At 41.9% G+C, this 26930-nt stretch overlaps 1 protein-coding gene across 6 annotated transcripts in view; it reads left to right on the forward strand.

Moving 5' to 3' along the window:
• nrf1 (nuclear respiratory factor 1) overlaps window positions 1-26930 on the forward strand; it is a 71498-nt gene that overhangs the window by 22357 nt on the left and 22211 nt on the right. For all 6 annotated transcript variants that reach the window (XM_060903879.1, XM_060903876.1, XM_060903875.1 and 3 more), the window contains 5 exons: window positions 3740-3898; window positions 4059-4280; window positions 17533-17634; window positions 17769-17926; window positions 20180-20304. In XM_060903879.1, coding sequence (XP_060759862.1) covers window positions 3740-3898; window positions 4059-4280; window positions 17533-17634; window positions 17769-17926; window positions 20180-20304 — 766 coding nt within the window. The remainder of the gene's footprint in view (window positions 1-3739; window positions 3899-4058; window positions 4281-17532; window positions 17635-17768; window positions 17927-20179; window positions 20305-26930) is intronic.

The raw sequence follows: 26930 nt of genomic DNA on the forward strand, positions 1-26930 counted from the left end.
TCACACACCTTTCTCTGGGCCAGTTTTCACAGCATGGCTCAGGTTTTACGGTTTTCGGAAAGAGAAATAAGTTTATCATATCTTCCAAAAACAGACTGGATAAATCTTCAGGTTTTTTTTTTTTGCACTGTTGCACCCGACACTACCACATGGTTTATTTGTGAACAGACATTTAAACTAGAGGGGGTTGAGTTATAAACTAAAGTAATAAAACATTTTGTCTCGACCCCACATACTCGGGTCACAGCGCATCGAAAAACTATTGAGCACTTTTCTGGCAGCGAGCTTCAGGATCGTAAAGGCTAAAATCTGTTTCTCTGAGTTTCAGTCCAGTTCTCTGCAGTGAGAAATCTTCTGAACACCGAGACAGAGCATGTTTTTAGCACAATATAGTCAAGAGTTTTTAAAAAAAATCCCAATGTGTAGGTTTTTTAACGTTATTTTCAAGCTTGCTTTGAAGCAATGTGTTGTAAATAGGCCGTGGGAAATGTTCTTGTTGAGTGTCGGCCAAATAGCCTCTGACTGTAAAAGTAGGTGGTTCTTCACCACGTTTATAAGAACGTGTCCCACTGCTCATGTCAGGAAATTCCTCAGAAATCCTCCCTGTTGCCACTTTTTCCTCCGTAAAGCTGTTAGGCTTGTGCGAGACTGATTGATTTTTCACTGCTCGTGATTTTCTGATTTAAAACCGGCAGTAAACAGTTGAATCATCCGGAATCGATAAATTGTATATACAACAACAACCACACTCACATGCAACGGTACATTTTTCAGTACAATCCTTTAACAAATCGGTTGGACATTAGGCATGTCTGATATTTTCACTGTCCCACACCTGAGATGGAGAAGGAGGCAGGGCTTCCAGGCAGATATCGATCGGCTCATCTCTCATTATATTAGAGAGACTTTTCTTTGGGTGTATTTTTGTATTCGTGTACTCTGGTGTTAAATTGCAGCAGTCCTGGTAATACAGTGTATATAATGAACAGAGTAAACATCGCTGGATGTCGTGGCACTGTAATATCGTGTAAGGATGATCAAATCGTTATTATACAACCGTTGTTGTTGTTCTATCCACATTCACTGGATATGAGCACTCGTGCGCTCTGATTGGCAACTCTACTACTAGGCTATCAGCTTATATACCGTGAGTAGAGAAAAACAAAATGGCAGCGCATGTTGCTGAATCAACCAAGGATGAAATTAAAAACTACTTGAAAACAAAACCTCAAAAAAAGTAATAAAATATGGAATGAAAGTATTTCATGGTAAGAATTTTTTTTCCAAGAATTATCGCTTTTTTTTTTTTTTTACAAATTGCTCGTCATTTCGCCAGTTTGTTTGCGTCCTTCATCTTTAAGCATTAAAATTTTTTTTTTTTTAAAGACCGGTTCAAAAGTTTGAAAATTACAGAACTGAAATGTCCAAGGAAGAATTAAATAGACGTCTAAAGCTATTCTACAGTGGTGCTTGAAAGTTTGTGAACCCTTTAGAATTGTCTATATTTCTGCATAAATATGACCGAAAACATCAGATTTTCACACAAGTCCTAAAAGTAGATAAAGAGAACCCAGTTAAACAAATGAGACAAAATATTATACTCATTTATTTATTGAGGAAAATGATCCAATATTACATATGCGAGTGGCAAAAGTATGTGAACCTCGAGGATTAGCAGTTAATTTGAAGGTGAAATTAGAGTCAGGTGTTTTCAATCAATGGGATGACAATCAGGTGTGAGAGGGCACCCTGTTTTATTTAAAGAACAGGGATCTATCAAAGTCTGATCTTCACAACACGTTTGTGGGAGTGTATCACGACACGAACAAAGGAGATTTCTGAGGACCTCAGAAAAAGCGTTGTTGATGCTCATCAGGCTGGAAAAGGTTACAAAATCATCTCTAAAGAGTTTGGACTCCACCAATCCACAGTCAGACAGATTGTGTACAAATGGAAGAAATTGAAGACCAGTGTTACCCTCCCCAGGAGTGGTCGACCAACAAAGATCACTCCAAGAGCAAGGCGTGTAATAGTTGGCAAGATCACAAAGGACCCCAGGGTAACTTCTAAGCAACTGAAGGCCTCTCTCACATTGGCTAATGTTCATGAGTCTACCATCAGGAGAACACTGAACAACAGTGGTGTGCATGGCAGGGTTGCAAGGAGAAAGCCACTGCTCTCCAAAAAGAACATTACTGCTCATCTGCAGTTTGCTAAAGATCACGTGGACAAGCCAGAAGGCTATTGGAAAAATGTTTTGTGGACGGATGAGACCAAAATAGAACTTTTTGGTTTAAATGAGAAGCGTTATGTTTGGAGAAAGGAAAACGCTGCATTACATAAGAACCTTATCCCATCTGTGAAACATGGTGGTGGTAGTATCATGGTTTGGGCCTGTTTTGCTGCATCTGGGCCAGGACGGCTTGCCATCATTGATGGAACAGTGAATTCTGAATTATACCAGCGAATTCTAAAGGAAAATGTCAGGACATCTGTCCATGAACTGCAGCAAGTCAACGACCCTAAGCACACAAGTCGTTCTACCAAAGAATGGTTAAAGAAGAATAAAGTTAATGTTTTGGAATGGCCAAGTCAAAGTCCTGACCTTAATCCAATCGAAATGCTGTGGAAGGACCTGAAGCGAGCAGTTCATGTGAGGAAACCCACCAACATCCCAGAGTTGAAGCTGTTCTGTACGGAGGAACGGGCTAAAATTCCTCCAAGCCAGTGTGCAGGACTGATCAACAGTTACTGGAAACGTTTAGCAGCTGCAGTTATTGCTGCACAAGGGGGTCACACCAGATACTGAAAGCAAAGGTTCACATACTTTTGCCACTCACAGATATGTAATATTGGATCATTTTCCTCAATAAATAAATGACCAAGTATAATATTTTTGTTTAATTGGGTTCTCTTTATCTACTTTTAGGACTTGTGTGAAAATCTGATGATGTTTTAGCAGAAATATAGAAAATTCTAAAGCGTTCACAAACTTTCAAGCACCACTGTATACCTCGGCCCTTTCTACAAAACAACAACACTAAAGTCAATTCGTTTGTATAAAGTTTTTATTTATTGAATTTGCAAAAAATAAAAATACTCCGTTTCTCAAAATCCAGCGAATGTGAATAGAATAAGTTATTCCGCTCAATCTCGTAGTGCATGGCGTAGAGTCAGCTCGGCCCTACGCGCCTCGTCAGCTCATATACGGCTTGATTTCGTGGAATAATTGTTCAGTAATCTGTGGTGTCCCAAGAGTGCTGATATTTAGTCCAGCACAAGATTAATTTTCGCTTTCCTTTTGTCCTGTTCACTGACTGAGCGAGTAAATATGTTGTGCTGCTTGCACCGTGATACAAACTGTTAGATTTGAGGTAAAAGATTGTGTGTTTGTGTCCATTTATCTGCAGTGTAAACACTCCTGAATAAAGGTCCCCAGCGTCGCCACAGGCTCACCTTTGGGAGTTTGAGAGGCACGTCTTTGCAGGAATCAGCATGTGTATGTGTGTCAGGGAAAGCTCTAAGGCTTCTGATTGAGTCCCAGGTGGATTAGGAGCAGTAGGATGAAGGAAGAAGCTAAGTGCGGTGTTCAGGTCGTTTAATTAGGCCTCTCCAGATAAAGCACAGAGTAGCAGGACTCCATATTAAACCTGATGATCCAATCATTTTGGCAAAAAGAAATGATTTTATGAGTAAATATACATTCAGTGATTTATATTCTTGTCACGTTCCTCCTCAGGCTCAGCTTCGAGCTTTCATTCCTGAGATGCTGAAATATTCGACAGGTCGGGGGAAACCTGGCTGGGGTAAGGAGAGTTGCAAACCTGTTTGGTGGCCAGAGGACATTCCCTGGGCCAACGTGCGAAGTGATGTGCGTACAGAGGACCAGAAACAGCGGGTATGCTCATGGAGATTACCGTCCTTTTTTTGTGTGTGTGAGAGAGAGATTTTACTCGAGTTTCTCAGTTTTAGTTCCTTAAAAAGGAAGTGATGATTATCGAGCCGCGTGAGGCCACTGCGTTGTGGATTTGGCTTTCTGAGCGTGTCTTTGGTAACAGGTGTCATGGACGCAGGCCCTGAGGACGATCGTTAAGAACTGCTACAAGCAGCATGGCAGAGAGGACTTACTCTACGCATTCGAAGATCAGCAAGTCACACCTCAGCAGGTTGCTGCAGCAGCGGCGGCGGCAGCGGCGACGCACAGCATCGCACACCTGGTGCCTTCACAAACAGTCGTTCAGACAATCAGTAACCCTGACGGGACCGTCTCGCTCATCCAGGTGAGCTCTGCTTTCACAGGCTTACCCATGTCGAGTGTCGTCCTTTCAGACTAAAATTCACCACCTTCTGACGAGTGATTAATGATGAACGCCACCATAAATACGATTAATGCAACTTAATTTAAACTGAATTGATTCAAATCTCATTCCATTCACTTGTTTATTTGTATAGCGCTTTTAACAATAAACATTGTCGCAAAGCAGCTTTACAGAATTTGAACGACTTAAAACATGAGCTAATTTTATCCCTAATCTATCCCCAATGAGCAAGCCTGTGGCGACGGTGGCCAGGAAAAACTCCCTCAGACGACATGAGGAAGAAACCTCGAGAGGAACCAGACTCAAAAGGGAACCCATCCTCATTTGGGCAACAACAGACAGCCTGACTATAACATTAACAGTTTTAACATGAAGTCAGTTTCGTTGATGATGTAACTCTTCATTGATGGAAACTTGAGTGCGAAACCGTTCATGACAACTGCAGTCCTAAAGTTAGCAAGTCAACTGTAGTCCTCAGCCATAAAAGCATTACTGTAAGAGTCCAGAGCGTCCTCCAGGTGCGACTTTCAACTGTCCACATGGGGCCGTCCTCTACAGGAGCGATGCATATTTCATTCTCCTGTTGATTATTTACTCCACATGCGTTTTTCAATTCTGTAACTTTCAGCTCGATCCCAGTCATTTAGGATTTTAATTTTTTTTTTTTAATATGCAGTGCCTCAAGTGAAACCTAAACGTCTGAGTTTCCTAGAACAGGCACATGTCCAAAAGCACATGTAGCTGTTCAGACGGGGCTCTTTTCAGTGCTCATCATTCGAACTAGAACAAATGGTTCCTGTGCGCCAAAGATGTTCTGAAGCACGACTCCAATCCCTGTTTGTTTAGAAGCCTTGCATTAGAGGCGTGTATGAGATTCTTTTTTTTTAATAAATCTGATCACGGGGCGGCACGGTGGTGTAGTGGTTAGCGCTGTCGCCTCACAGCAAGAAGGTCCGGGTTCGAGCCCCGTGGCCGGCGAGGGCCTTTCTGTGTGGAGTTTGCATGTTCTCCCCGTGTCCGTGTGGGTTTCCTCCGGGTGCTCCGGTTTCCCCCACAGTCCAAACACATGCAGGTTAGGTTAACTGGTGACTCTAAATTGACCGTAGGTGTGAATGTGGCTGAATCCCATTTCACCCCTTGGACCAACCCCTTGGCCCTTCCCCTCCATTTTGCGCGTTCACGTGAAGGGGTAGGGGTATCCCAATCCCAGTTAACGCGGAGGGGTAGGGGAAGGGGTAGGGCTTCTGTACCCCTCCAAACGGAGATTTTCCTGGAGCTGACTCCGAACGAAGGGGTTTGAGTGATTTCCCACAATGCCATGCGGATTTCAGCGAGATTTCATGCGGATTTCAGAAAGATGGCGGTTCCCGCGGCGAAAGATTGTCATAAATGTATTTTCTCCATTATTTACGTGTTTTAAGTTGTTATCCAGAGGAAACACGCCGCTTGATTCGCTTTCGAGCTGAGAATGAGCAGCGATTTCTGAAATCCAAGCTGCTGCTAAAAAGCTTTGGGAGTGAGTATTGTTTTCGGTTGCTTGACTGCGTACGTTTTGTTCTGTTATTCTCGCTTTCATTGTTTACATGAGTGTTCTGACACCTCATTCTGTCGGATGTGGTGCACGAAGCGCCAAAGATATCCCATTCAGTGGTGTTAGTTAACAAATCACACCCTGCCAGCAGAGATTTCTGGTTCTGCCTCTGTCTCTGACTGTAGCGGCTGGTCGCAGCCAATGACTCATTTGGTCGCGTTTTGCTAACGTAAACGCTGACGGAGGTACGCGATGACGTATGCGATCGTTGAAGGGCTATCCCAATACGTAAGGGTTGAATTTCAAGCCCTATCCCTTGTAGCTCAGTTTCAAGGGGAAGGGCGAAGGGGAAGGGGGAGGGGTAGGGGTAGAAATTAGAATTGGGATTGGGCCAATGTGAGTGTGAATGGTTGTCTGTGTCTATGTGTCGGCCCTGTGATGACCTGGCGACTTGTCCAGGGTGTACCCCGCCTTTCGCCCGTAGTCAGCTGGGATAGGCTCCAGCTTGCCTGCGACCCTGTAGAACAGGATAAAGCGGCTAGAGATAATGAGATGAGAGAAATCTGATCACCTTCCACCCTGCCCCGCCCACTTCTCAAAGCCATTCTGACTTCTCTCCTCCCAAAGAAAGCTTGACCAATCCTGGCACATGGTTCTGTTTGGGTGTTTTTGCTTTGAGGTGATGCGCGAAAGACGTGTTACTTCTGTGGAAATTAAATTCGGCTTTGCAAACTGTGCAAATTGCCTTAGTTTTGTCCGACGAGCCGTTGGGCAACTTTTTAAAATGAAACTTTCCCCTTAAAAGTTCGCCCTTATCCATCTTTCTGCCATAGACTCTCCTTTAGTTAGGATAGCTGTTTCTGCCCGGTTTTCCCGCACACATAACCAAAGGTTATGGGTCAGCCGCCACTGGAAGTAAACAAAACCACGTTAATTGCGTTAATTTTTTTAAATGCATTAAATGTTTAAAATTAATCGCCAAAATTAACGCGTTAACTTTGACAGCACTAAAAATTACATAACGTATCACTTCTCATCTCATCTCATTATCTCTAGCCGCTTTATCCTTCTACAGGGTCGCAGGCAAGCTGGAGCCTATCCCAGCTGACTACGGGCGAAAGGCGGGCTACACCCTGGACAAGTCGCCAGGTCATCACAGGGCTGACACATAGACACAGACAACCATTCACACTCACATTCACACCTACGGTCAATTTAGAGTCGCCAGTTAACCTAACCTGCATGTCTTTGGACTGTGGGGGAAACCGGAGCACCCGGAGGAAACCCACGCGGACACGGGGAGAACATGCAAACTCCGCACAGAAAGGCCCTCGCCGGCCCCGGGGCTCGAACCCGGACCTTCTTACTGTGAGGCGACAGCGCTAACCACTACACCACCGTGCCGCCCCAACGTATCACTTTTCAGACAAAAAAAAAAAAAATCACGTAAGAAGCAAAACCGAAGCAAGTGCGACATTCCAAGTCTCCTGAAGAACTCTGAGATACTCAGTAAAACTACACACAGTGTACCCGAGACAACTGATGCACTGACTTTTAGTTTATTACTGTTTAATGCGCTTTATAGTATTTCTGTTCTGTAGAAACATTTAATGTTCGTGACTTTTCAAGGCATATTTGCTTTACAGCATTTCTTTGCCTCCTGCACTGTACTGTATCTTTCATACCAGCTTGTGTTAGTTTGGGTTTCTTCATAATTATCTCATGAACAGATGATCTGAGAAACGTTAGTTAGTATAGCGCAGTAACGATAAATGTTAGTCATGCCGTACAGTAGTGAGCGACCTGGTATTTAATGTAAAGTCTGAAAAGGGCCTCAGACTCCATCTGATGATTTAACACAAACCCAGTTTGAGGTTAACACGGATAACAAGCAATGATTATGTACGTTTTATGTGATTTTTTATAATATTTTCGAGCGCTTAAAGAGATCCTCCAGCGGATTTATTCTCAAACTTCTTTGAAGAAAAAGTCGCAGATTTCCAAAAAAATCAAACTTTCATTTGCGGAGACCGCATAGCTAGCGTTTGAGAGAAATGAATTTTCTTTCAAATGCCAGATGGGCTTGATGGACCGTATGAGATGACGTCATGTAGCGGTCGCTTGGAGCAACTCGGCTGTTTATATTCTCTGTTTACGTCATAGTTTTACAAGTATTTTACAGAATTGATCAGTTTTTAAATAAGCATGCCTTGCTGTGTCACACATACCACAGTGATGCTAAAAAGAAAGCACAAGCTGGAACGAGACTGCATTTCCACACACAAAATGCAGAGTGTGCTTGATCAGCTGGAACAGAGGGTCACCGAGAGAAACTGGATCAGACGTGAGACCTCGTGCTGTAAAATCTTTTTAACACAATCTGTGTGGCTGCTGCGCGCTCTAAAATCTGTTTTAAACCATGTCTTATGTACAATTCGCACGGGATAAGTATTACCTCTGGACCGCTGGTAATTCGCAATTACCCCCGCACCTCTGTGTTATTGTGTGGCGCATTCGGACGGGATAAGCAAAAGTCTGTAATTCACTGAATTTACAGACATTGTGACCGGATTGTGACAATCAATACAGTTGTAGCATGTTGGAAGTGCCAACATATTACTGTAGTACATTAATGGTGCATTAATAAGGTAGGATGAAAACACAGTAGGCATAAGAATAGCACTGTATCCAAATTAAGAGAGGGGAAACGCATATGATAGGGATGCCAGTGTTTGCCGCAGAAAATTGCTTAGTCAAGGTGGTGAGTCTTCGGTGGGCATCACGCATGGCACGGATAGTGGTCGGGGGGGTTGTCGGGCCGTAACGCGTCACACGTTGCACAGATAGTCCGGGGGGGGGGGGGAATAGTACTACAATAATAACAAAGCTGTGTAGAACTGTAAATAGGTATTTATTGAAATTAAATGTCACAACTACTTACAAAAACTGAGGTAAAATGGTTTCCTGGCCAATAAAAGTGCTCTCAGTACAGCAGCCCACTCTGGGTTCCACCCACTACCCCGGTGCTTTGATGCTTGGGGCTGGGACTCCAGTGGTGACTGAGCACAGTCCGATTGAGTGGGTGAAGTCGAGCGACTCCTCGGCTGAAAGAAGCCCTATATTTTTTGTTGTTTCCCTGCCATTTACTGCACGCAAGAAAGGAAGCAACAAGTTAGCGTCAATCATGCAATCATTGGGACAGATCGTTTTTTTTTTTAACTATTATAATTTATTTACGGCCCATCAGAGGAATGTTGGTGTGCAACGGCGAAAAATGTATGGCTTTGCCATCTAGCCTATGATTACCCTCCCCTTTTGTTGAGGAGGAAAATGCATGACCCTCTCTCATAACATCCAGACTAAATAGCTGCCCCTTCCTTCCACAAAAAAAGTTGCGTGACCATTCCCTGTTTTCCTCCGGTGGACCCAATGAGAGTAATCTCGCTGGGTGGACCAACAAAAATAACGGAAGGGTCCCACGAATGTAGCCTACAGCCATAATTTATATTGCCTACCTTAATACATTTATATTAGGCCTACTTATATTAGCACATGAACATTATATAGCATTAGGCTATATAATTATATTATTATATTATCTTACTTATATTAGTACATGAAAATTAAATTTCACTGTAACAGTGCAAATGCACCGTTTAGATGAGCAGTTACAAATACAACTTACCTTCTTATTCCACCGACGATAATGGCAACGTCTCGACTTTCCCGCTGAACCGTTGAATTTAAAATTAAAATGTTTGTAAATATGGCCTCGAGGACATATGGCGTAGTAATATATCCAACCACTAGGTGCCGCAGTTTAGTCTAGCTGTCAGTCCCTGCGCTGAAATGCATTACCACTTCGGGGTTTTTTTTTTTTTTTGGACGCATTTTTTTTTTTCTTGGAACCTTGCTAGGGCGGGCGGTCGAGTTACCCAGGGCGGCCGCCTTGCCTGGAAAGTGCTGGGGGAAACACTGGATGCAGTATGTTTGCGCCACGCTCTCAAAATGAGAAGGCTGCAAATGAAAACAGTCTCGAGATGACAATGTAAGTGAACAGGCAGTTTATGGCGCTGTTTACACATAGCCGGGTATTTTGCTAAACGAACATTTGTCTTCCCTCCGTTAACCAAAATATCTTCGTATTGCTGTGTCATGGGGGTTAGCATGGCTCCTTACCATATGCTGCCATACAAGCCATCCAGTTGAAGATTCTTCGTGCTTTCTTCTTGGAGCTGTTTCTGCTTATCTGGTTCAAATACGGGATAGGCCTACTACCACTTGCCCCTGAAATGCTGTTTATCAAAATTTCACCCGGATCCTCCATTATTCACTCCAGAAAAGTACAAGAGACGCGCGTTTAATAATTACAAACACAGACATGCTCATTGACACGGGACTTGTATTACCACTGGACGTCTGTGTTTTGCCGAAACACAGTAGGTAATTCGCGGCGGAATTATTACTTGGCAAATTACGGACATGGCGCATTCGCACGGGACTAAGAACTCCAGACATTCTCTGTAATTATTCCGAATTACCAGAGGTCCACAGGTAATTCTTATCCCGTGCGAATAGGGCTTTACACACACTCTGTTAATCTACCCAGCACCATGCAGATCGTGTTAAAAATAATAATAATTTTCAAAAAATTAGCGCGTAAAGTGTCATGTCGTACTGTGAGTTGAGCTGTTTTAACCCGAGATTTTAGAGCGTGTAGCCACACACTACACTATACACACTTCCTGTAGATCGTGTAAAAAAGATTTTGCAGCGCGAGGTCTCACGTCTGCTCCAGTTTCTGTCGGTGACCCTCTGTTCCAGCTGATCAAGCACACTTTGCATTTTCTCTGTGGAAATGCAGTCTAGTTCCAGCTTGTGCTTTCTTTTTAGTATCATTGTGGCGTTTATATGCAACACAATGAGGCGTACTCATTTAAAATCTGATAAATTCGGTAAAATACTTGTAAAACTACGATGTAAACAGAGAATATGAACAGCCAAGTTGCTCCAAGCGACCGCTACATGACGCCATCGCATACGTCAAGCCCATCTGGCGTTTTAAAGAAAAATCATTTTTCTCTAACACTGTTTGGTCTCCGAAAAGTTTTTTTTTTTAAATCTGAAAATAAGTTTGAGAATACAGTATTTCCCACAGACCAGGTAGTAATTTGTGGTGCTCCACTGTGCCGATGAGGGAATCGTGCGTGGTGGTGTTGTGGCGGTCGGTGGAGTCGGTCATTGGGGTGTATGCAAAGTGTTTACAGCGGGCGGTGTTCAAACACACAATATTTTTCTTCAGAGTCACCTGCTGGGACTATTTTAAAGCTACAAGAAGCATTTGAGATTATTCAGTTCAATCTAAATTCTTTTAAGTTCTTTAAGAGAAGACAGCTAAAACAATTTTTACCCGAACCCTGCCTGGTTTCATTCCTCGACCCAACTTTACATTACAGGGCAGGCCATTGGTTTGCTGGGCTTGATGTTGGTGAAAAACCTGTCTCTTAAATTTATGAAAATTACTCACCAAAATTGAAGTTAAAGTTTAGTTTTTACTAGAGATGCACCGATTGCAATTTTTTGGGCCGATTCCGATTTTCCATGGAGTGTGACCTGCCGATACCGATTTTGGCCGATTCCAATTTCATTTTTTCAAACCACTTCACAGCACACACAAAGACTATTTTCTTTTTATCTTTTCTTTAATAGAACATTCTGCCAGATTTTCAGTAATAAATTTTCAACACCTCAAAGGTTGAAAACAAACAAAAAGACATTGTTCTTTGTAAAATCTTTCTTCATGTTTGGTATTAACATTTTAATTCCTGAAATAGGAAATTCACACAAACATTTTTTCTTTTCCCATCCAATATCTGGCACAAAAACAACTTCCCCCTCATGTATTATTTGCCAACTGCTATGGAACACACTTTCATAAGCCTATTTAGATCTGAAAACTTATGCCTTATAGAACAACCCATTTCTTCATTCAGTATCAAAATACAAAAATAATTTCCAGTCATACTTATACCATAGCCATTCTATCATCTTTGTCAAATGTGTATTTGTAGAGTAATTTCCAATGGAATCAAGTGCAACCAAGGTCATAAAACAAACAAAAAGGCATTTTTTTCTTTCTCTCTCATTGTACAATTCTAACTAGATGTTTGGTAATAGGCTAACGTATTAATTCCTGTAATGGGAAATTCACACAACCACAAACATTTTCTTCTTTTCACATCCAATATCTGGCACAAAAAAAATCACTATATTTGGATATATAATATATCTAAATATAGTGGACTTTTTTTTTTGTTAACCGCGTGTGCGCCGGAGCTCGTTAGGCGCGCAGGATTGACACCGTTCTGCACAAGCGCAACACAATCGCACTAGAAAGCATGTTCAAGCTGCCAGTGGAGCTGCAGTCTTTTTAGTTGCGAATTACGAGTATTTCCACTTTGATCTCTATGTGATACACAAGTTTTGATCGGCAGAAAATCGGCATATTTTAATTTTGCCCGGCCAGTCTTGGCCGGTCTTGGCCGATCATGTGAAAATCGTCCGATTCCGATCAGCAGCCGGTCAATCGGTGCATCTCTGGTTTTTACCTTAGTTTTTTGCCTTTTTGGTGGCAATCTTTCAATCATTCTTTAGTTGAAATTCAAGGAATAAATTGCAAAAAACAAGCTGGAGGTTTTTATTTTAAATATTGAAAACACCTCAACCAATACTAAAATGAAATGTAGTATAATGTAACAACAAAATAATAATAAAATATCATAATTAGATGTAAGAAACCACTTAAGGTAATACCAAGGCAGCTAACAATAATGAAAAGCATTACCCTAATTGGTGCAAAGCCTGCATGCCCTATCAGAACATTTAATTCTGCGTGGCTTCCTGAAAAAAAACTCCAGTGCCCTATCGTAAGGGAAGTCATTGCTGAAGTGGGATAAACGGGATAATGCAATAAGGCCGGTTCCTCGCGTCAAGCTGCTACTGTATGCATCAGAATTGGTTTATAGCCTAACTCAGCGATGTCCGTTTCCTGTAAGCCAAGAAGGCTATGATAAAGCTCATCACGAGCACGACATAGGCTACCTTTTAAAATAAGGGGTCGGAAGGCGAATCTTATTTTTAATTAGCCTAACAGGCCTATTTGCAGTCCGGGTATATGCGCACTGGCAGGCCTGTGGACATGCCTCTCCGTCTCTCTCTCTCTCTGTGTGTGTGCACGTGTGAACGAGAAGAAAGAGCACTATGAATGAACGGAACAATACGCAACGGATTTTTTTTTTTTTTCAAAATCGCGAGTCTGATTGTGTGGCGCTGCACCACACAATGGTCTATGTATGGGAAACCCTGGAATAAATCCACTGAAGGATCTCTTTAAAGGGGAACTGAAGTCATTTTAAAACTTGCTTTATTTCTTAACATGTTATTCAATGACGTTTTTGGTTTTAGTAGCCTTATATCATGACTCGTATTGGCAACTAATTGCAATAAATGTTATACTTATCGGCCTATTGGGTTTTTAGCCGTGTTGAATCGAGTTCGTTTGGTCCACGGCAGGCGTCGCTTATCCGTGCGATCTTCGCAAGACTTCGAAACGTGAAGTGTCAGCCAGGTGTCGGCGCCGCCATTTTGAAAACTGTTTTCCAAACAAAATATTGCACAAAAACGAGTTTAAATGACGATTACTGCCTACTTTTTTCAAACTTTCCTGATCACGTCAGCATTCGAAAGAGGGCGCGCGTGTCTTTTGACAATGTTGGCAGATGTCAGTCACTTTGATTTCCGCTGTACGTTTTACTTCCATCCTACGATGTCTCGCACAGGTCTCGACGAATCTCGTTTACGGCCATCGCTCTGACTGATATATTACAGAGCGTATTTCAAACACTCATAACTTGCTCTAGCAGTGACAAAATAGTGATCAAAAATGCATTCCGATATTTAATAAAATGAGAGATAGAATTTTGACGATGATAACAAGGGCAAATACAGCCCCAATTACATACCGTATAACGGCGCCCAAATTACGGGCTTGTCAAAAGGCCCAAAATAGAACATACGAAAATCGCCTAAACTAGAAGAAAGAAACCTGTTTCATAAGGGTGGAGAACCCAAAATATTTTTAAATTATTGTTAAATGTAATTTTTTGGCATATATATTTCAATTTGTTGTTCAGTCGCTTCATAACATGAAATGCGTCTAGCGATTACCGTAAACCGTGCCTGAGTCTCTGACGTCTGAATGTCGTAAAATAGACTTCCTTTGTTTACAACCCCGATTCCAAAAAAGTTGGGACATAGTACAAAATGTAAATAAAAACGGAATGCAATAATTTACAAATCTCAAAAACTGATATTGTATTCACAATAGAACATAGACAACATATCAAATGTCGAAAGTGAGACATTTTGAAATTTCATGCCAAATATTGGCTCATTTGAAATTTCATGACAGCAACACATCTCAAAAAAGTTGGGACAGGGGCAATAAGAGGCTGGAAAAGTTAAAGGTACAAAAAAGGAACAGCTGGAGGACCAAATTGCAACTCATTAGGTCAATTGGCAATAGGTCATTAACATGACTGGGTATAAAAAGAGCATCTTGGAGTGGCAGCGGCTCTCAGAAGTAAAGATGGGAAGAGGATCACCAATCCCCCTAATTCTGCACCGACAAATAGTGGAGCAATATCAGAAAGGAGTTCGACAGTGTAAAATTGCAAAGAGTTTGAACATATCATCATCTACAGTGCATAATATCATCAAAAGATTCAGAGAATCTGGAAGAATCTCTGTGCGTAAGGGTCAAGGCCGGAAAACCATACTGGGTGCCCGTGATCTTCGGGCCCTTAGATGGCACTGCATCACATACAGGCATGCTTCTGGATTGGAAATCACAAAATGGGCTCAGGAATATTTCCAGAGAACATTATCTGTGAACACAATTCACCGTGTCATCCGCCGTTGCCAGCTAAAACTCTATAGTTCAAAGAAGAAGCCGTATCTAAACACGATCCAGAAGCGCAGATGTCTTCTCTGGGCCAAGGCTCATTTAAAATGGACTGTGGCAAAGTGGAAAACTGTTCTGTGGTCAGACGAATCAAAATTTGAAGTTCTTTATGGAAATCAGGGACGCCGTGTCATTCGGACTAAAGAGGAGAAGGACGACCCAAGTTATCATCAGCGCTCAGTTCAGAAGCCTGCATCTCTGATGGTATGGGGTTGCATTAGTGCGTGTGGCATGGGCAGCTTACACATCTGGAAAGACACCATCAATGCTGAAAGGTATATCCAGGTTCTAGAGCAACATATGCTCCCATCCAGACAACGTCTCTTTCAGGGAAGACCTTGCATTTTCCAACATGACAATGCCAAACCACATACTGCATCAATTACAGCATCATGGCTGCGTAGAAGAAGGGTCCGGGTACTGAACTGGCCAGCCTGCAGTCCAGATCTTTCACCCATAGAAAACATTTGGCGCATCATAAAACGGAAGATACGACAAAAAAGACCTAAGACAGTTGAGCAACTAGAATCCTACATTAGACAAGAATGGGTTAACATTCCTATCCCTAAACTTGAGCAACTTGTCTCCTCAGTCCCCAGACGTTTACAGACTGTTGGAAAGAGAAAAGGGGATGTCTCACAGTGGGAAACATGGCCTTGTCCCAACTTTTTTGAGATGTGTTGTCATGAAATTTAAAATCACCTAATTTTTCTCTTTAAATGATGCATTTTCTCAGTTTAAACATTTTATATGTCATCTATGTTCTATTCTGAATAAAATTTGGAATTTTGAAACTTCCACATCATTGCATTCCGTTTTTATTTACAATTTGTACTTTGTCCCAACTTTTTTGGAATCGGGGTTGTATGTTGTGAAATTCTCAACGATTCATGACAACACGTGGCTGTCGGTTTGTGATACTGTTGATGGTATAGATTGACAAGCGGTCGTCATGCCGGGTCGTGGTAGACCCAAGACAACTGGTAAATCACACAATAAGAACAGCAGTTCATATATTCATGGAAAACGCACAATCGATGGCATTATTAAGTCTACAGGCGGGGGAATGGGGAGGTTTATAAATAAGTTTTATGGTATGTATTTGTTGCTAGAAAATATCTTGCGCACACATTTCTCTGTAGAAAATGATTTAATTCTAAGAGTAATAACTTTGTGTTGCTGAATGACTGTTATACTAATTATACTACTGGACCTAATATTAATATATGTAAAGACATACTACAAACTATTTTATGTGGTTATATTATATATTGATATCTTGTTTTATTTTAATTGATATATTGTTGAATTGACATATTCTAGCTTTTTCGATATGTATCAATAGCTTAATTTAGACGGATACATGTGTCATATTTTTGATATTTTGATTGTTCTAGATCATTATTGTTTCACCGTTTGAGATTTTAAAGTTCTCTGCTGCCCATATTCTTGTGCAAATGGATTGATATTACATATTGTTTCCCATTTTTCATGCATATAAAAAAAATTCATGAACTATTTTTCTTTATTTATTCAGAATGTTGGAGAAAACTTTTGACTTTTTAGATACAGCACTACTTTATACTTGCACATGATTATGTAATTTCTATTATTTTTATTGCTTGATATATTTATAATTGTTTTTTAAAAAATTACTAAAAATGATACGTCAAAAATTTTCGGCACGCTACGCACGAAAATAGTAAAAAAAAAAAATTTTGTGGCCAAATTAAAAACCTGTCTTTGCCCCTGGATAAATTTGCCTTCAGTTCCCCTTTAAAGTGTCATTCCACCATTGGATGTATTCTTTGGCATAAAATACAATATATTTTATGACAACATGACTAGACAGAGAAATCTTTTAGCTTCTAAATGATATATCAAACAATTTTTTGACAATGACAAGTATATTAATTTTGCGACCAAAGTCACCTACCCTTTTAATTTCCGCGCGGTAGTGAAACGTGATGTCATCGGCAGGTTCCCCTTCTTGTGTGCCATGGCACAGATTATCAGCAACGGCGGATAGAACGCGATTGTCAGCTTCGGAAAAGAAGCGAAGGAAAATAGCAAGTGATGCCCAAAGGAGACGGTCGATGGTGAATATCGGCACAGCAATCGACAAGTAGAAATCGCGTTCTATCCGCCATTGCTGATAATCTGTGCCACGTCACACGTGACGTGGTACACAAGAAGGGGAACCTGCCGATGACATCACGTTTCACTACCGCGCGGAAATTAAAAGGGTAGGTGACTTTGGTCGCAAAATTAATATACTTGTCATTGTCAAAAAATTGTTTGATATATCATTTAGAAGCTAAAAGATTTCTCTGTCTAGTCATGTTGTCATAAAATATATTGTATTTTATGCCAAAAAAATACATCCAATGGTGGAATGGCACTTTAAGGGCTTTATAAAAAATTAACCTGTAAAATAAAGTATTTTTCCTCGTATCAGTGAGGACAACTCTCATATCCTTTGTTTGATTAAGAGTAGAAATATTTCTGCGTCGTTACCTATGGAGTACCTGTACTCGGGCGTTTGCTAACTAATCCCTAATCGACATGAGGTATTAGTCAGTGTTTAGAAGTACAGGAATGATGAATGTTTAAGAACGGGCTCCTGAACATTTCACTGATTGTCATGACTGACCTGACAGGTGGGCACTGGGGCAACTGTAGCCACGCTGACTGATGCTTCAGATTTGCCCGGCACTGTTACTGTTGCCCAGGTCAACTATTCTACAGTGGCAGATGGGGAGGTGAGAAAATAACCACACCCGTGTCTGATGTGATCTACTTCTTAGAATAAGTGCACTACACACAGTTGTTTACTAATTCACTTCGATATTCAGGGTTTTTTTTTTTCCTGTCGTTTCCTGTGGCTTTCTTTCAGGTTGAACAGAATTGGGCAGCGCTGCCGGGAGGCGAGATGACCATTCAGACCACGCAAGCATCTGAGGCGACACAGGCGGTAGCTTCTTTAGCCGAGGCCGCTGTCGCTGCTTCCCAAGATATGCAGCCAGGAGCAACCGTAACCATGGCACTCAACAGGTACACAAGGGAACGAGGGAAAGAATGAGTAAGGGAAATGGATGGGACAGGGACTTGTGTGTAGCATTTCGAGCAGCGTTAGTCCCTAGCCAAGTCTCCTCCTCAGGTGGATTTCCTTAGAGACCTGTTACAACAGCTCACCTGAGCCCATCTGCATCTTGTTTATCACAGGTAAGCAGAGCTAGCAGACAGCGGGATCGCTGATGGAACATTCTGTTCCTATTCTCTCTGCTCCCCCCGCCAAAGAAATCAGGCTGAGGATTCGTTATTCTCTGTTCTCTGTCCACGCCCCTGCAGCGGAGACACTGAGCCTCATTTATCAGCCTTTCAGTAGAAAGAAATTCCACCGGCTTTAGGTTCAAAATGCTGATTTTCCGTGTGTAGCCAAATGGCCGTCACTTGTACTGTATTACTGTGCACGTATAGAGCACTGCATTTAATCAGAGCCTAATCTAGGGCGCAATAATACGCGGTTTTTATCTGTCTGTCGCACATCCACTTTTTGGGCACGAGAGCGATATTGCGTATCTATTCATTTTGTCGCGCATTTATAAGTAGAGAGCGTGTCGTTGCGTTTTACTGAATCTCGCGCGTATCAATTTGTCAGCACCAGCTAGCAAGCACTGCGGTAAATATAGCGTTGTTTACACACCAATCGGAAAGGACCGAAGTATTCCGAATGGTTTATTTAGCGGGTAAAACAGTTTTGTGAACTATTACATCATTGGTCACTGAACCGGAAGACAGCGTATCTCAACCAATCGTGTGAAGTGTTTTAAAAATACCCAAAAGCACATGGCATATCGTTCTGTCTCATCCAAACGTAACGATGTCAAAACGCGTGGTCACGTTGAAAGACCTTCGGACGAAAAAAGGAAGCAAAACGAAGACGCCGAAGCGACAGATACTAATCCAGCCGACATTACACAACCCGATACAAGTACTACCGATGAACGAAAACGAAATATGAAACCGAAGTCGACGATGTTACCACCGACGTGACAGTCCAGGCAGATACGAGTTCAGCTGTCGTTATCGTCGATGAGCCTGAGGCAACAGGGACGAAATCGAAACGCGATGAAACTAAAGACGAAGAAAAAAACGAAGTATGAACACACGTTTCATTACATTTTTCAAGTTCAGATCTGATCATGTTTGTGCAATACTATAAACTGCGGATAAGTGTTTGCTGATATGGTTTTCCTATCACTGTATTAAAGGATATGTATAGTGCCATAATTATGATATTATATATAGATTAACATCTGATATGAATGTTTGTTACATGTATTTAGTTTTATTAATAAAACTGTTCTGTTTATAGATGTACTCTTGAAAGTATCTACCAATGTATTACTTATTTTTCCGTCCCCACTAACTGGAACAAATGAGGGATATTTTTACCCATGTTAATATTTTCTGTCCCCTATTTTCAAATTCCTAGATTAGGCTCTGATTTAATGACGTCCACAAAGCTCGACGGGTGGGGGGGGAAAGTACCAAATGACTAACAGAGCAAAAAGAATTTCTCCGAAGCAGGAGCGAAAGTACGTTTGAGTCACGTCTCCAAAAAAAAAACCCCGTTATTTAGCAGCGTATCCAAAAATGCAGAGAGGAACCCGGATGCTCTGCGAGGAACTGTGGAGGGCATTGCAGCTCGGTGACATGAGTCCATGCCTAATTACTAATGAGTGCAAAATGTAAATCTAAAGGTTGCTAGGTAAATTAAACAGATGGCTGAAACCTGTGTCTATGGATGATGGCACGCTAGGTCGAGACGGACCGGACCGGACCGGTCCGATTCCTTAAAACGCTTTGAAATGTCCCAGTAGCAAGGAATCGAAGTATGTACGGGGATATGACATGGCCAGGGTCTTGTAGCAAACGTGACTAATTTGTGAGCAACACAAATATAGTACAAGTGGTGTGGTCGTGTTTTTTTTTTTTTTTTTTTGGCCAAAATTACAAATTCTTGTGTCACTGCTCAGGTTCATCTACGAATCTATTTGCAATCCATGTTGCCTCTGTTGAGCGTGAAGGTTTGTCCACTAGGGGGCAGTATGCACTAGAAGACCCCTGGCTTGATGATTTTATTCAGAGAGAGAGCTTGTGCTAGTTCTGAAGAGTCAGTACTCCAGCCATTAGTTTTGGACAAATGATTTTCATACGAAGACGCTTTTTAAAGATTAACAGGTCAGCGATGAAAATCCGAAAGCGAACCGTTTCTCCTGAACATCACTGTGTATGTTCTAGCGAGGCAGCAGCCCACGCTGTGGCAACGCTGGCTGAGGCGACTCTTCAAGGAGGGGGACAGATCGTGTTGGCAGGAGAGACAGCAGCTGCAGTAGGAGCCCTCACTGGAGTGCAAGATGCCAATGGTATGTGCGTCCACACACACACACACACGCATGTCACTTTTTGCGATGCCTTAAATCTCTGAGCTGAAGTCAGTTTTGCTTCAAGTCTTTAGTGCTGCATTTTACGTAAAAATGAAACTGTTAGGAGTTTTACCGCACATAAATAAACCACTGTTTTTGTATGGAGCGCGTATAAAGGCTACAGCCTGTTCCTGTTCAATGCCCATAACTATATGCACCCTAACAAAGGCGTGTCAAACTATGAGGGCACTCGGAGAGCGCAGACCTCCACCAAAGCCAAATCTTGCAACGTTCACAAACGTGAAACTAAAGGTATGGATCCATCCCATGACTCCGATCCGCTCCAAAATGTCGTGAGTTCTTCCTTGGCCCATGCTAACAGGGATGAGAATTTTCCGCGGATCTGCGGAATTCCGAGTTTTTCCCGCTGAAAATGTCATTTTTGTGAAACGTGTAAATTCGTTGAGAAATTTTCGGGGGGAGGGTAGGGGTCGGCGCGAGGCGAGGCTTGCGGTGGCACAAGCAGGCAGGACCGACCGCCCGCCCGCCAGCATCTTTCAGCAGCGCTCATCGCAAAATTAGTTGCAGCTGTGATAACGGAAATCGTCATTGCTTTCTTCAATATTTATGCTAACGACAACTCAGGACGATTTCCGGCAACGTTTTGGCGCTAGTTTCATCTCACTTCTACAATTCGCGGAGAAGCTATACGTACACGGTTTTGATCACTTCTTAAGTTCTAGTTATTTTGGTTAGTTTTCAAAGGTACTTCGCCAATATGGCGAAAGTTTTGGACCGCAAAAATGAGGATCGTGCCAGGGAAATCGAACGGGATAAAGAACTGTTTCCGATGGGCATGGCTCGATAGTGGCGTTACCGTGCAGATAGGGACACAAACTGTGACAACGTGCCTGACGGAACATATCCGAAAAGTGGCCGTGCCGGGAACGGTTCTGTGTATTCTGTGCTCAGATATGATCAATTATGGAAACAGAGGAGCTAGAAACATCCAGGAGCACATCAAAACAAAACAGCACAAACGTACGTTTTACTTAAATTGTCAAAGTCAGGAGGAATCTAATGTATCGTTACGGTTACCTCCATTATCGCTCACGATATATAAAATTATATCTGTAGGGATTTGTTAGCTTAAAGTTTATAAACGTTTTAAACCATCATTGAATTTGAAAACATTCATATATAATATATAAAAATTAGTGCTGTCAAGCGATTAAAATGTTTAATCGCAATTAATGTCGCAACTGTCATAGTTAACTCGCATTTAATCGCACATTTTTGTCACATGAAAAACCATTGTAATTCTCTTATCAGCATAAAAAAGTGAATGGGCTTGCTCACCGTTCGAACTACGGGGGTACTCGGGGGATCCGAGATCCCCTGAAACAGACATGAGATCCCTTGAAAACATGATTTGGGAAATGTTGGGGGGGTCTCTAAAATATTGGCAAAATGATGTTTATTGACATAGCATTCGTGTGTAACGGGAAGAATTTGCATATCCGAAGTGAGCGCGCGATGGAGATCCGCGCTCTGAGACGAGCGCAAGCACCCCCCCCCAAGGGAAAAAAAGGGACCCCCTGAAAATATCGGCATAGTTCGAACACTGGTTGTACCGATGTGTTTTTTTTTTATTGTAGAGCATAACACGTCTTGTCACAGCCACTGCAAAGTGGGGCTGGAGCCGCCGATGGGAAAACGAAACCTAAGCCGAGCACCGTGGCTCTTCGGGGGAGGGCAGAGGACTCTGGCTGTGCAGGGTGTGGCATCATGTCACAGAGCGTTAATCTCGCGATAAAAAAATTATCGCCGTTCAAATTGAGTCAAGTTAACACGTTAATAACGCGACATTTTTGACAGCACTAATAAAAATATAAATAATGTGGGAAAGTTGGCAGACATTTCAGAGTTTTTTTTTTTTTTTTTTTTAAATGTCCCATTCTCATCCCTGTGCTAAACCCTTCCACCAAGTTTCATAGAAATCAGTGCGATGGTATCTGCACGGTCCGTGCAGAAATGTCTTGGCTTTGTTTGCTAGATTTTGCACCAAGTTTTCTATCCAAACTAATTTCTCGGTTTACTTTCATGTGTCGTATAAAAGTTGAGGTTATGCTGATTTTATGATCGGGTTTTTTTTTTTTTTAATTCTGCATTTATTTCCCGTAGCACTTCAGTCATGCGCTTCACACTGAAGGTTTTGTTCCTGTACAGTCAGCCAGCATGTTTTTGCTCGGCCTGTTCCACAAGTCCGTGGCTATCCCGAGGCGTTTCAGTTACAGCACATCTGCGCTCTTCTCTCAGCGTCTTCAGAAGCAATAATAGTTCTAACTTGGAGAGTGTGTGTGTTCAGAAAGGCGTGAATCCTCTGTCCTCGTCAGAACACGTGAATAGCATTATGAACGTTAGCTTTCTAATGACGTGCCTCGTTTATCTGTCTTGTATGTAAATGTTTGCGTGAGACAAACTAAAGAAAAAATTTCTGCCAGATTTACAAAACGTCTTCCTGAAAAGTGCAAACTGCATGCACATATGACAGCTTATTTGCATTTGGTGACGCCCACAAAACTCCATAAAAGGCAAAGCTTGGAGATAAAGCACAAAGTTTAAAAAAAAAAAAAGGTACGTGTGTGTGAAGAAAGTGGCAGTGCGTCCCCTCCCTTTTATTATTATTATTATTATTATTATTATTATAAATAATAATAATATTAGCTCTTTCACAAATGTTCATCTTATTAAAGTCCTCATTCACAACTCTCTGGATAGTGAGTATAGTAGCCTATAGCATAAGTCATGTCTGATATTTTCTTGACTTAATTTCATGTGAGGCTTTGGCAATATTAATGGCACCCTGACCCACCTATATAGTCGTTATCCACTACTGGAGTTGAGTAACGTGAAGCGAGAACGGTTCAGCCTAAAAAGGTGAAAATCTTTGGGTTTCGGAAACGTTTCGTTTTATAGTGGGGTGTGTGTGTATACATAAATAAGCACTTGTGTGAATTTTCACACACTCAGGAATACTAGCAGGACATGACTGTTTCAACGCTCCTGAAAACGATTAACGAATAAATCCGTCCTTATCCCGCTTGGTAAAATGGGCCCAGCGCGTTCACTCTGAGTCATGTGACGATAAACAGAACCCATCTATAGGTAGCGTGTTGTGCATATAGCTTTAAGCTTTTATAACCAATTTATGTATTCTCCATGAGGTCGTTGAAGTCACAAATCTTGCTGGTTTGTGTTCTGAAGCAGTAAATATTAGCGTAACGTTACTGATGCTCTCAGCCCAGTTTGACTGTTGCTGCCTTTGTGGTCAATATATGGTGCAGTCCAAGTACAGATATTATAATGTAATAAGTGATATAACGGACTGCCTGGTGTGGTGTCCTAACCCTGAGTCCTGTTCATTATTAAGCTCAGTGATTATGTTGGTAGAGTACATGTTATAAGGTGACATGAGAGAGAGCGAGCGAGATCTGCAGACCGTGCAAGCTGGTCTGTAATAATCCTCTGGGTGTTTATGGAACAGATGGTGTGTGTGTGTGTAAGATCCATGTCACCCTGTCTATCCTCCACAATTCTAATTAATCCACGATTTGCAGCAATGACGAAACATGTGTGTGTGTATTGTTGCACTCCTGTACACTCGAGATATATAAACTATACGAGAAATTACACTGTTTATTTATAACACTTTTTATCATTTCCATCTGCGGTATTAGCTAAGAGCATCGACACCCATTTTGCCTGGTCACCATTAGTAGTAGCTGTCCTGCTGGTGTCTTAGTGGACCCCCCCGAGCCATCGTAACCACAGGCCGGTCCCGATGGAGCCCTCTTAAAGGGCTTTGATCCTCTCCATTATAAGTGCATAGGCTAATCACGAGGCCAGCTGTCGGCTAGCTTGCCCAAGGCAGCAGCAGCACCCAGACTATAATGCATACTCGCACAAAGTTTGAACGGAAATGAAGAGGATGCATTTTAATCTTCAACCTGACGTAAAACTACATTTGATCTTTGGGTGTTTGAAACGGCACATTTAAAGAGCCATGTGTAAAAATCTGGATTTATTTGTTGTCTGGTTGTTGTTTTGTCTTTAATATAGCAGTTCTTACAGTAGCGAGAGATTTAGTTTATTGATCCCAAGCTGGAAAATTGTTACAGCGAGTTTATCAGACGTGCGAAAAGAAAAAGGCACACTGTAGAACAGGGGTGTTCGATTAAAAGTCACTGAGGTCCAGTTATTAAATTTTGTCCAAGTAGAAGGTCCGAACCGAAGTCCAGCTTGTGTCTTATAGCCTTCCCCTATGTCCACGTTTTCATATGGTTTCAACTAGGGCTGCACGATTATGGAAAAAATGATAATCACGATTATCTTGATCAAAATTGTAATCACGATGATTAATCACGATTATTCTTGATGTTAGGGAAATCACTTAAATTTTATTTCACTATATTCAAACAAACAATATGAACAGCTTTCAGTGCAGAATGAAATTTAAAAGAGAACTTCTGATTTCCAAATGACAAATAAATTAAATTTATCCAAGAAATTAGCAAAGGATGAAGGAACTGAAAACTCAATTGCAACAATTCCATAGCATTATACTGAGGCCTACAAGTTTTTAGCTAGAAAGACCAGCCTATCAACATGCTCTGGCTTTAAACATGAGCGAAGGCAGGTCACAGCATTGCCTCCAGTGCTAAATACGCTCAATCTGTTACCTCCTCTCACGCTATCACCCCTTGAAGAAGATACCGCCAGTGTTGCCAGACACCGCTGACGTTTTCCAGCCCAAAATATGTTCAAATCCGCCAAAATGCACTTAAAACCGCCCAATCTGGCAACACTGGATACCGCTGCACTGAAGCTCTGCGCACTTGGCTTGCTTGCTTATTTAGGCGGAGTAATGAAACCTTACATGCGTCGGTTCGCCCCCTAATGATTTGGCGGAGTACTGGTCAAAAAGTGCTTGATCAGATATGCAGCAGAGCTCGCATTTTAAATGGAAATAAATCGCGATTTTCATTTAATTTAATCGTGGCAGCCAAAATCGCGATTTTCGATTAAATTCGATTAATTGTGCAGCCCTAGTTTCAACAATATTTATTGTTCATTTCCAATGCAGGAAATGAACTGAGTGCACAACTATCTCTTTTACCATAAATAAAAGTCGTCCCAGGAAAATAAATTCAAGGCCTTTACTTCAGATTAAAGAAAACCGAAACCTTAGAATAAAATAAGTAAATAAAGTGCAAACAGAGTGGAATAACTCCTTTTTCTCTTAAATTAAAGAGGTCCCAACCTGAAGAATTGAAGGCCTACGGTTCAAGTAAAAAAGTCAACTCAGAAAACATTAACTAAAAAGTGCAAACAGAGCGTTGACTTCACGTTTTCTCTTCTTTGTTCTTAAAATAAGGAGGTCCCAGCCTAAAAAAAGTGAGGGCCTACTTTTCAAGAAAAAAAAAGTCCACATCTTCAGAAAACAAGTGGCTTTTTGGGGGGGAAATGCAAACCGAACATTTTTCTTTGAACTTTTCTCTTTTAATTCTTCTTTTACTCTTCTTAGGTGGTGTTTACATTAGACCGTATCAGCGGATCATCAGATTAACGTTTTTAAAACGATTCGCGTGCACACAGCAACGCCAATACACAATTCGCGCGCACACAGCAACGCTAATCACATGACTAATTAGACGGCACGCAAGTTGAAATGTGTCAGTGCGGCTCAGCGCTTCCTCCTCAGCGGCTGCGCTCCAAATCACTCTGCCCTGAACAGCGAGTGCCCTCTGGAGGGTGCGCACTCCGGCCCTGCGCAGCTCACAGAGCGCGCGAGTGAAGCGCACGAGCAGTGATTCGGGACTGAGCCGCTGTGTGTGTGATCCCAGTGCATATCGGGCATGCCACTTGCAAGTGGAAGGATGGCAAGCCTAAAGACAATCATAACTATACAATGGGCAGTATTTGCATCTTACCATGAACAGCATTAAGAATGGCAAAGCATTATATTCATACTTTTATACTCTTTAATGAAAAACAAAAAAGTGATACAAGGCGGGAACAATAGCAGGAAGTGAAGTCCGCGCCGTTTTTCAGCAGTCGCGTCACATGACCAACATGGCATGAACAACGCCAGCGAATCAGGAAGGTGGATGTCACAGTGACGTTGTCCAATGACGACGTCAGCTAGAGCTCAGCACTGCGTTTCCTCGTTCCTCAATGTTTACACAGCACCGGATCAGATACGAACTGGGTTGAATACGTGGGCCCTGGCGGATTCAAGTTGTTCCGCCTGTGGAGTCGTTTCCCGGCGTTTTAATGTGAACGGACAGTGCATCCGCGACGAAAACGAGACAGATACGGTCTAATGTAAACACCACCTTAATGAGGAAAAACGGGCATGTGGCTGACCTGCCAGTAATTTAAATCTTGGTTGGAGTGCCATTCTCATGCAGATATGTCGGTGTTCATTGTTGAGCCTAGAACGGTACTTGGTTTTGACAATGTTCATAGTGGAAAAAGCTGACTCACAGCTGTAAGTCGATCCAAACGTAGTCAAGGTGTGCAGTGCTCCTTTGATTAGACCAGGAAACACACTCCAATGTGTT

Source organism: Neoarius graeffei, chromosome 21 (assembly GCF_027579695.1).
Source record: "Neoarius graeffei isolate fNeoGra1 chromosome 21, fNeoGra1.pri, whole genome shotgun sequence".
In the NCBI taxonomy this organism is placed as follows: domain Eukaryota; kingdom Metazoa; phylum Chordata; class Actinopteri; order Siluriformes; family Ariidae; genus Neoarius; species Neoarius graeffei.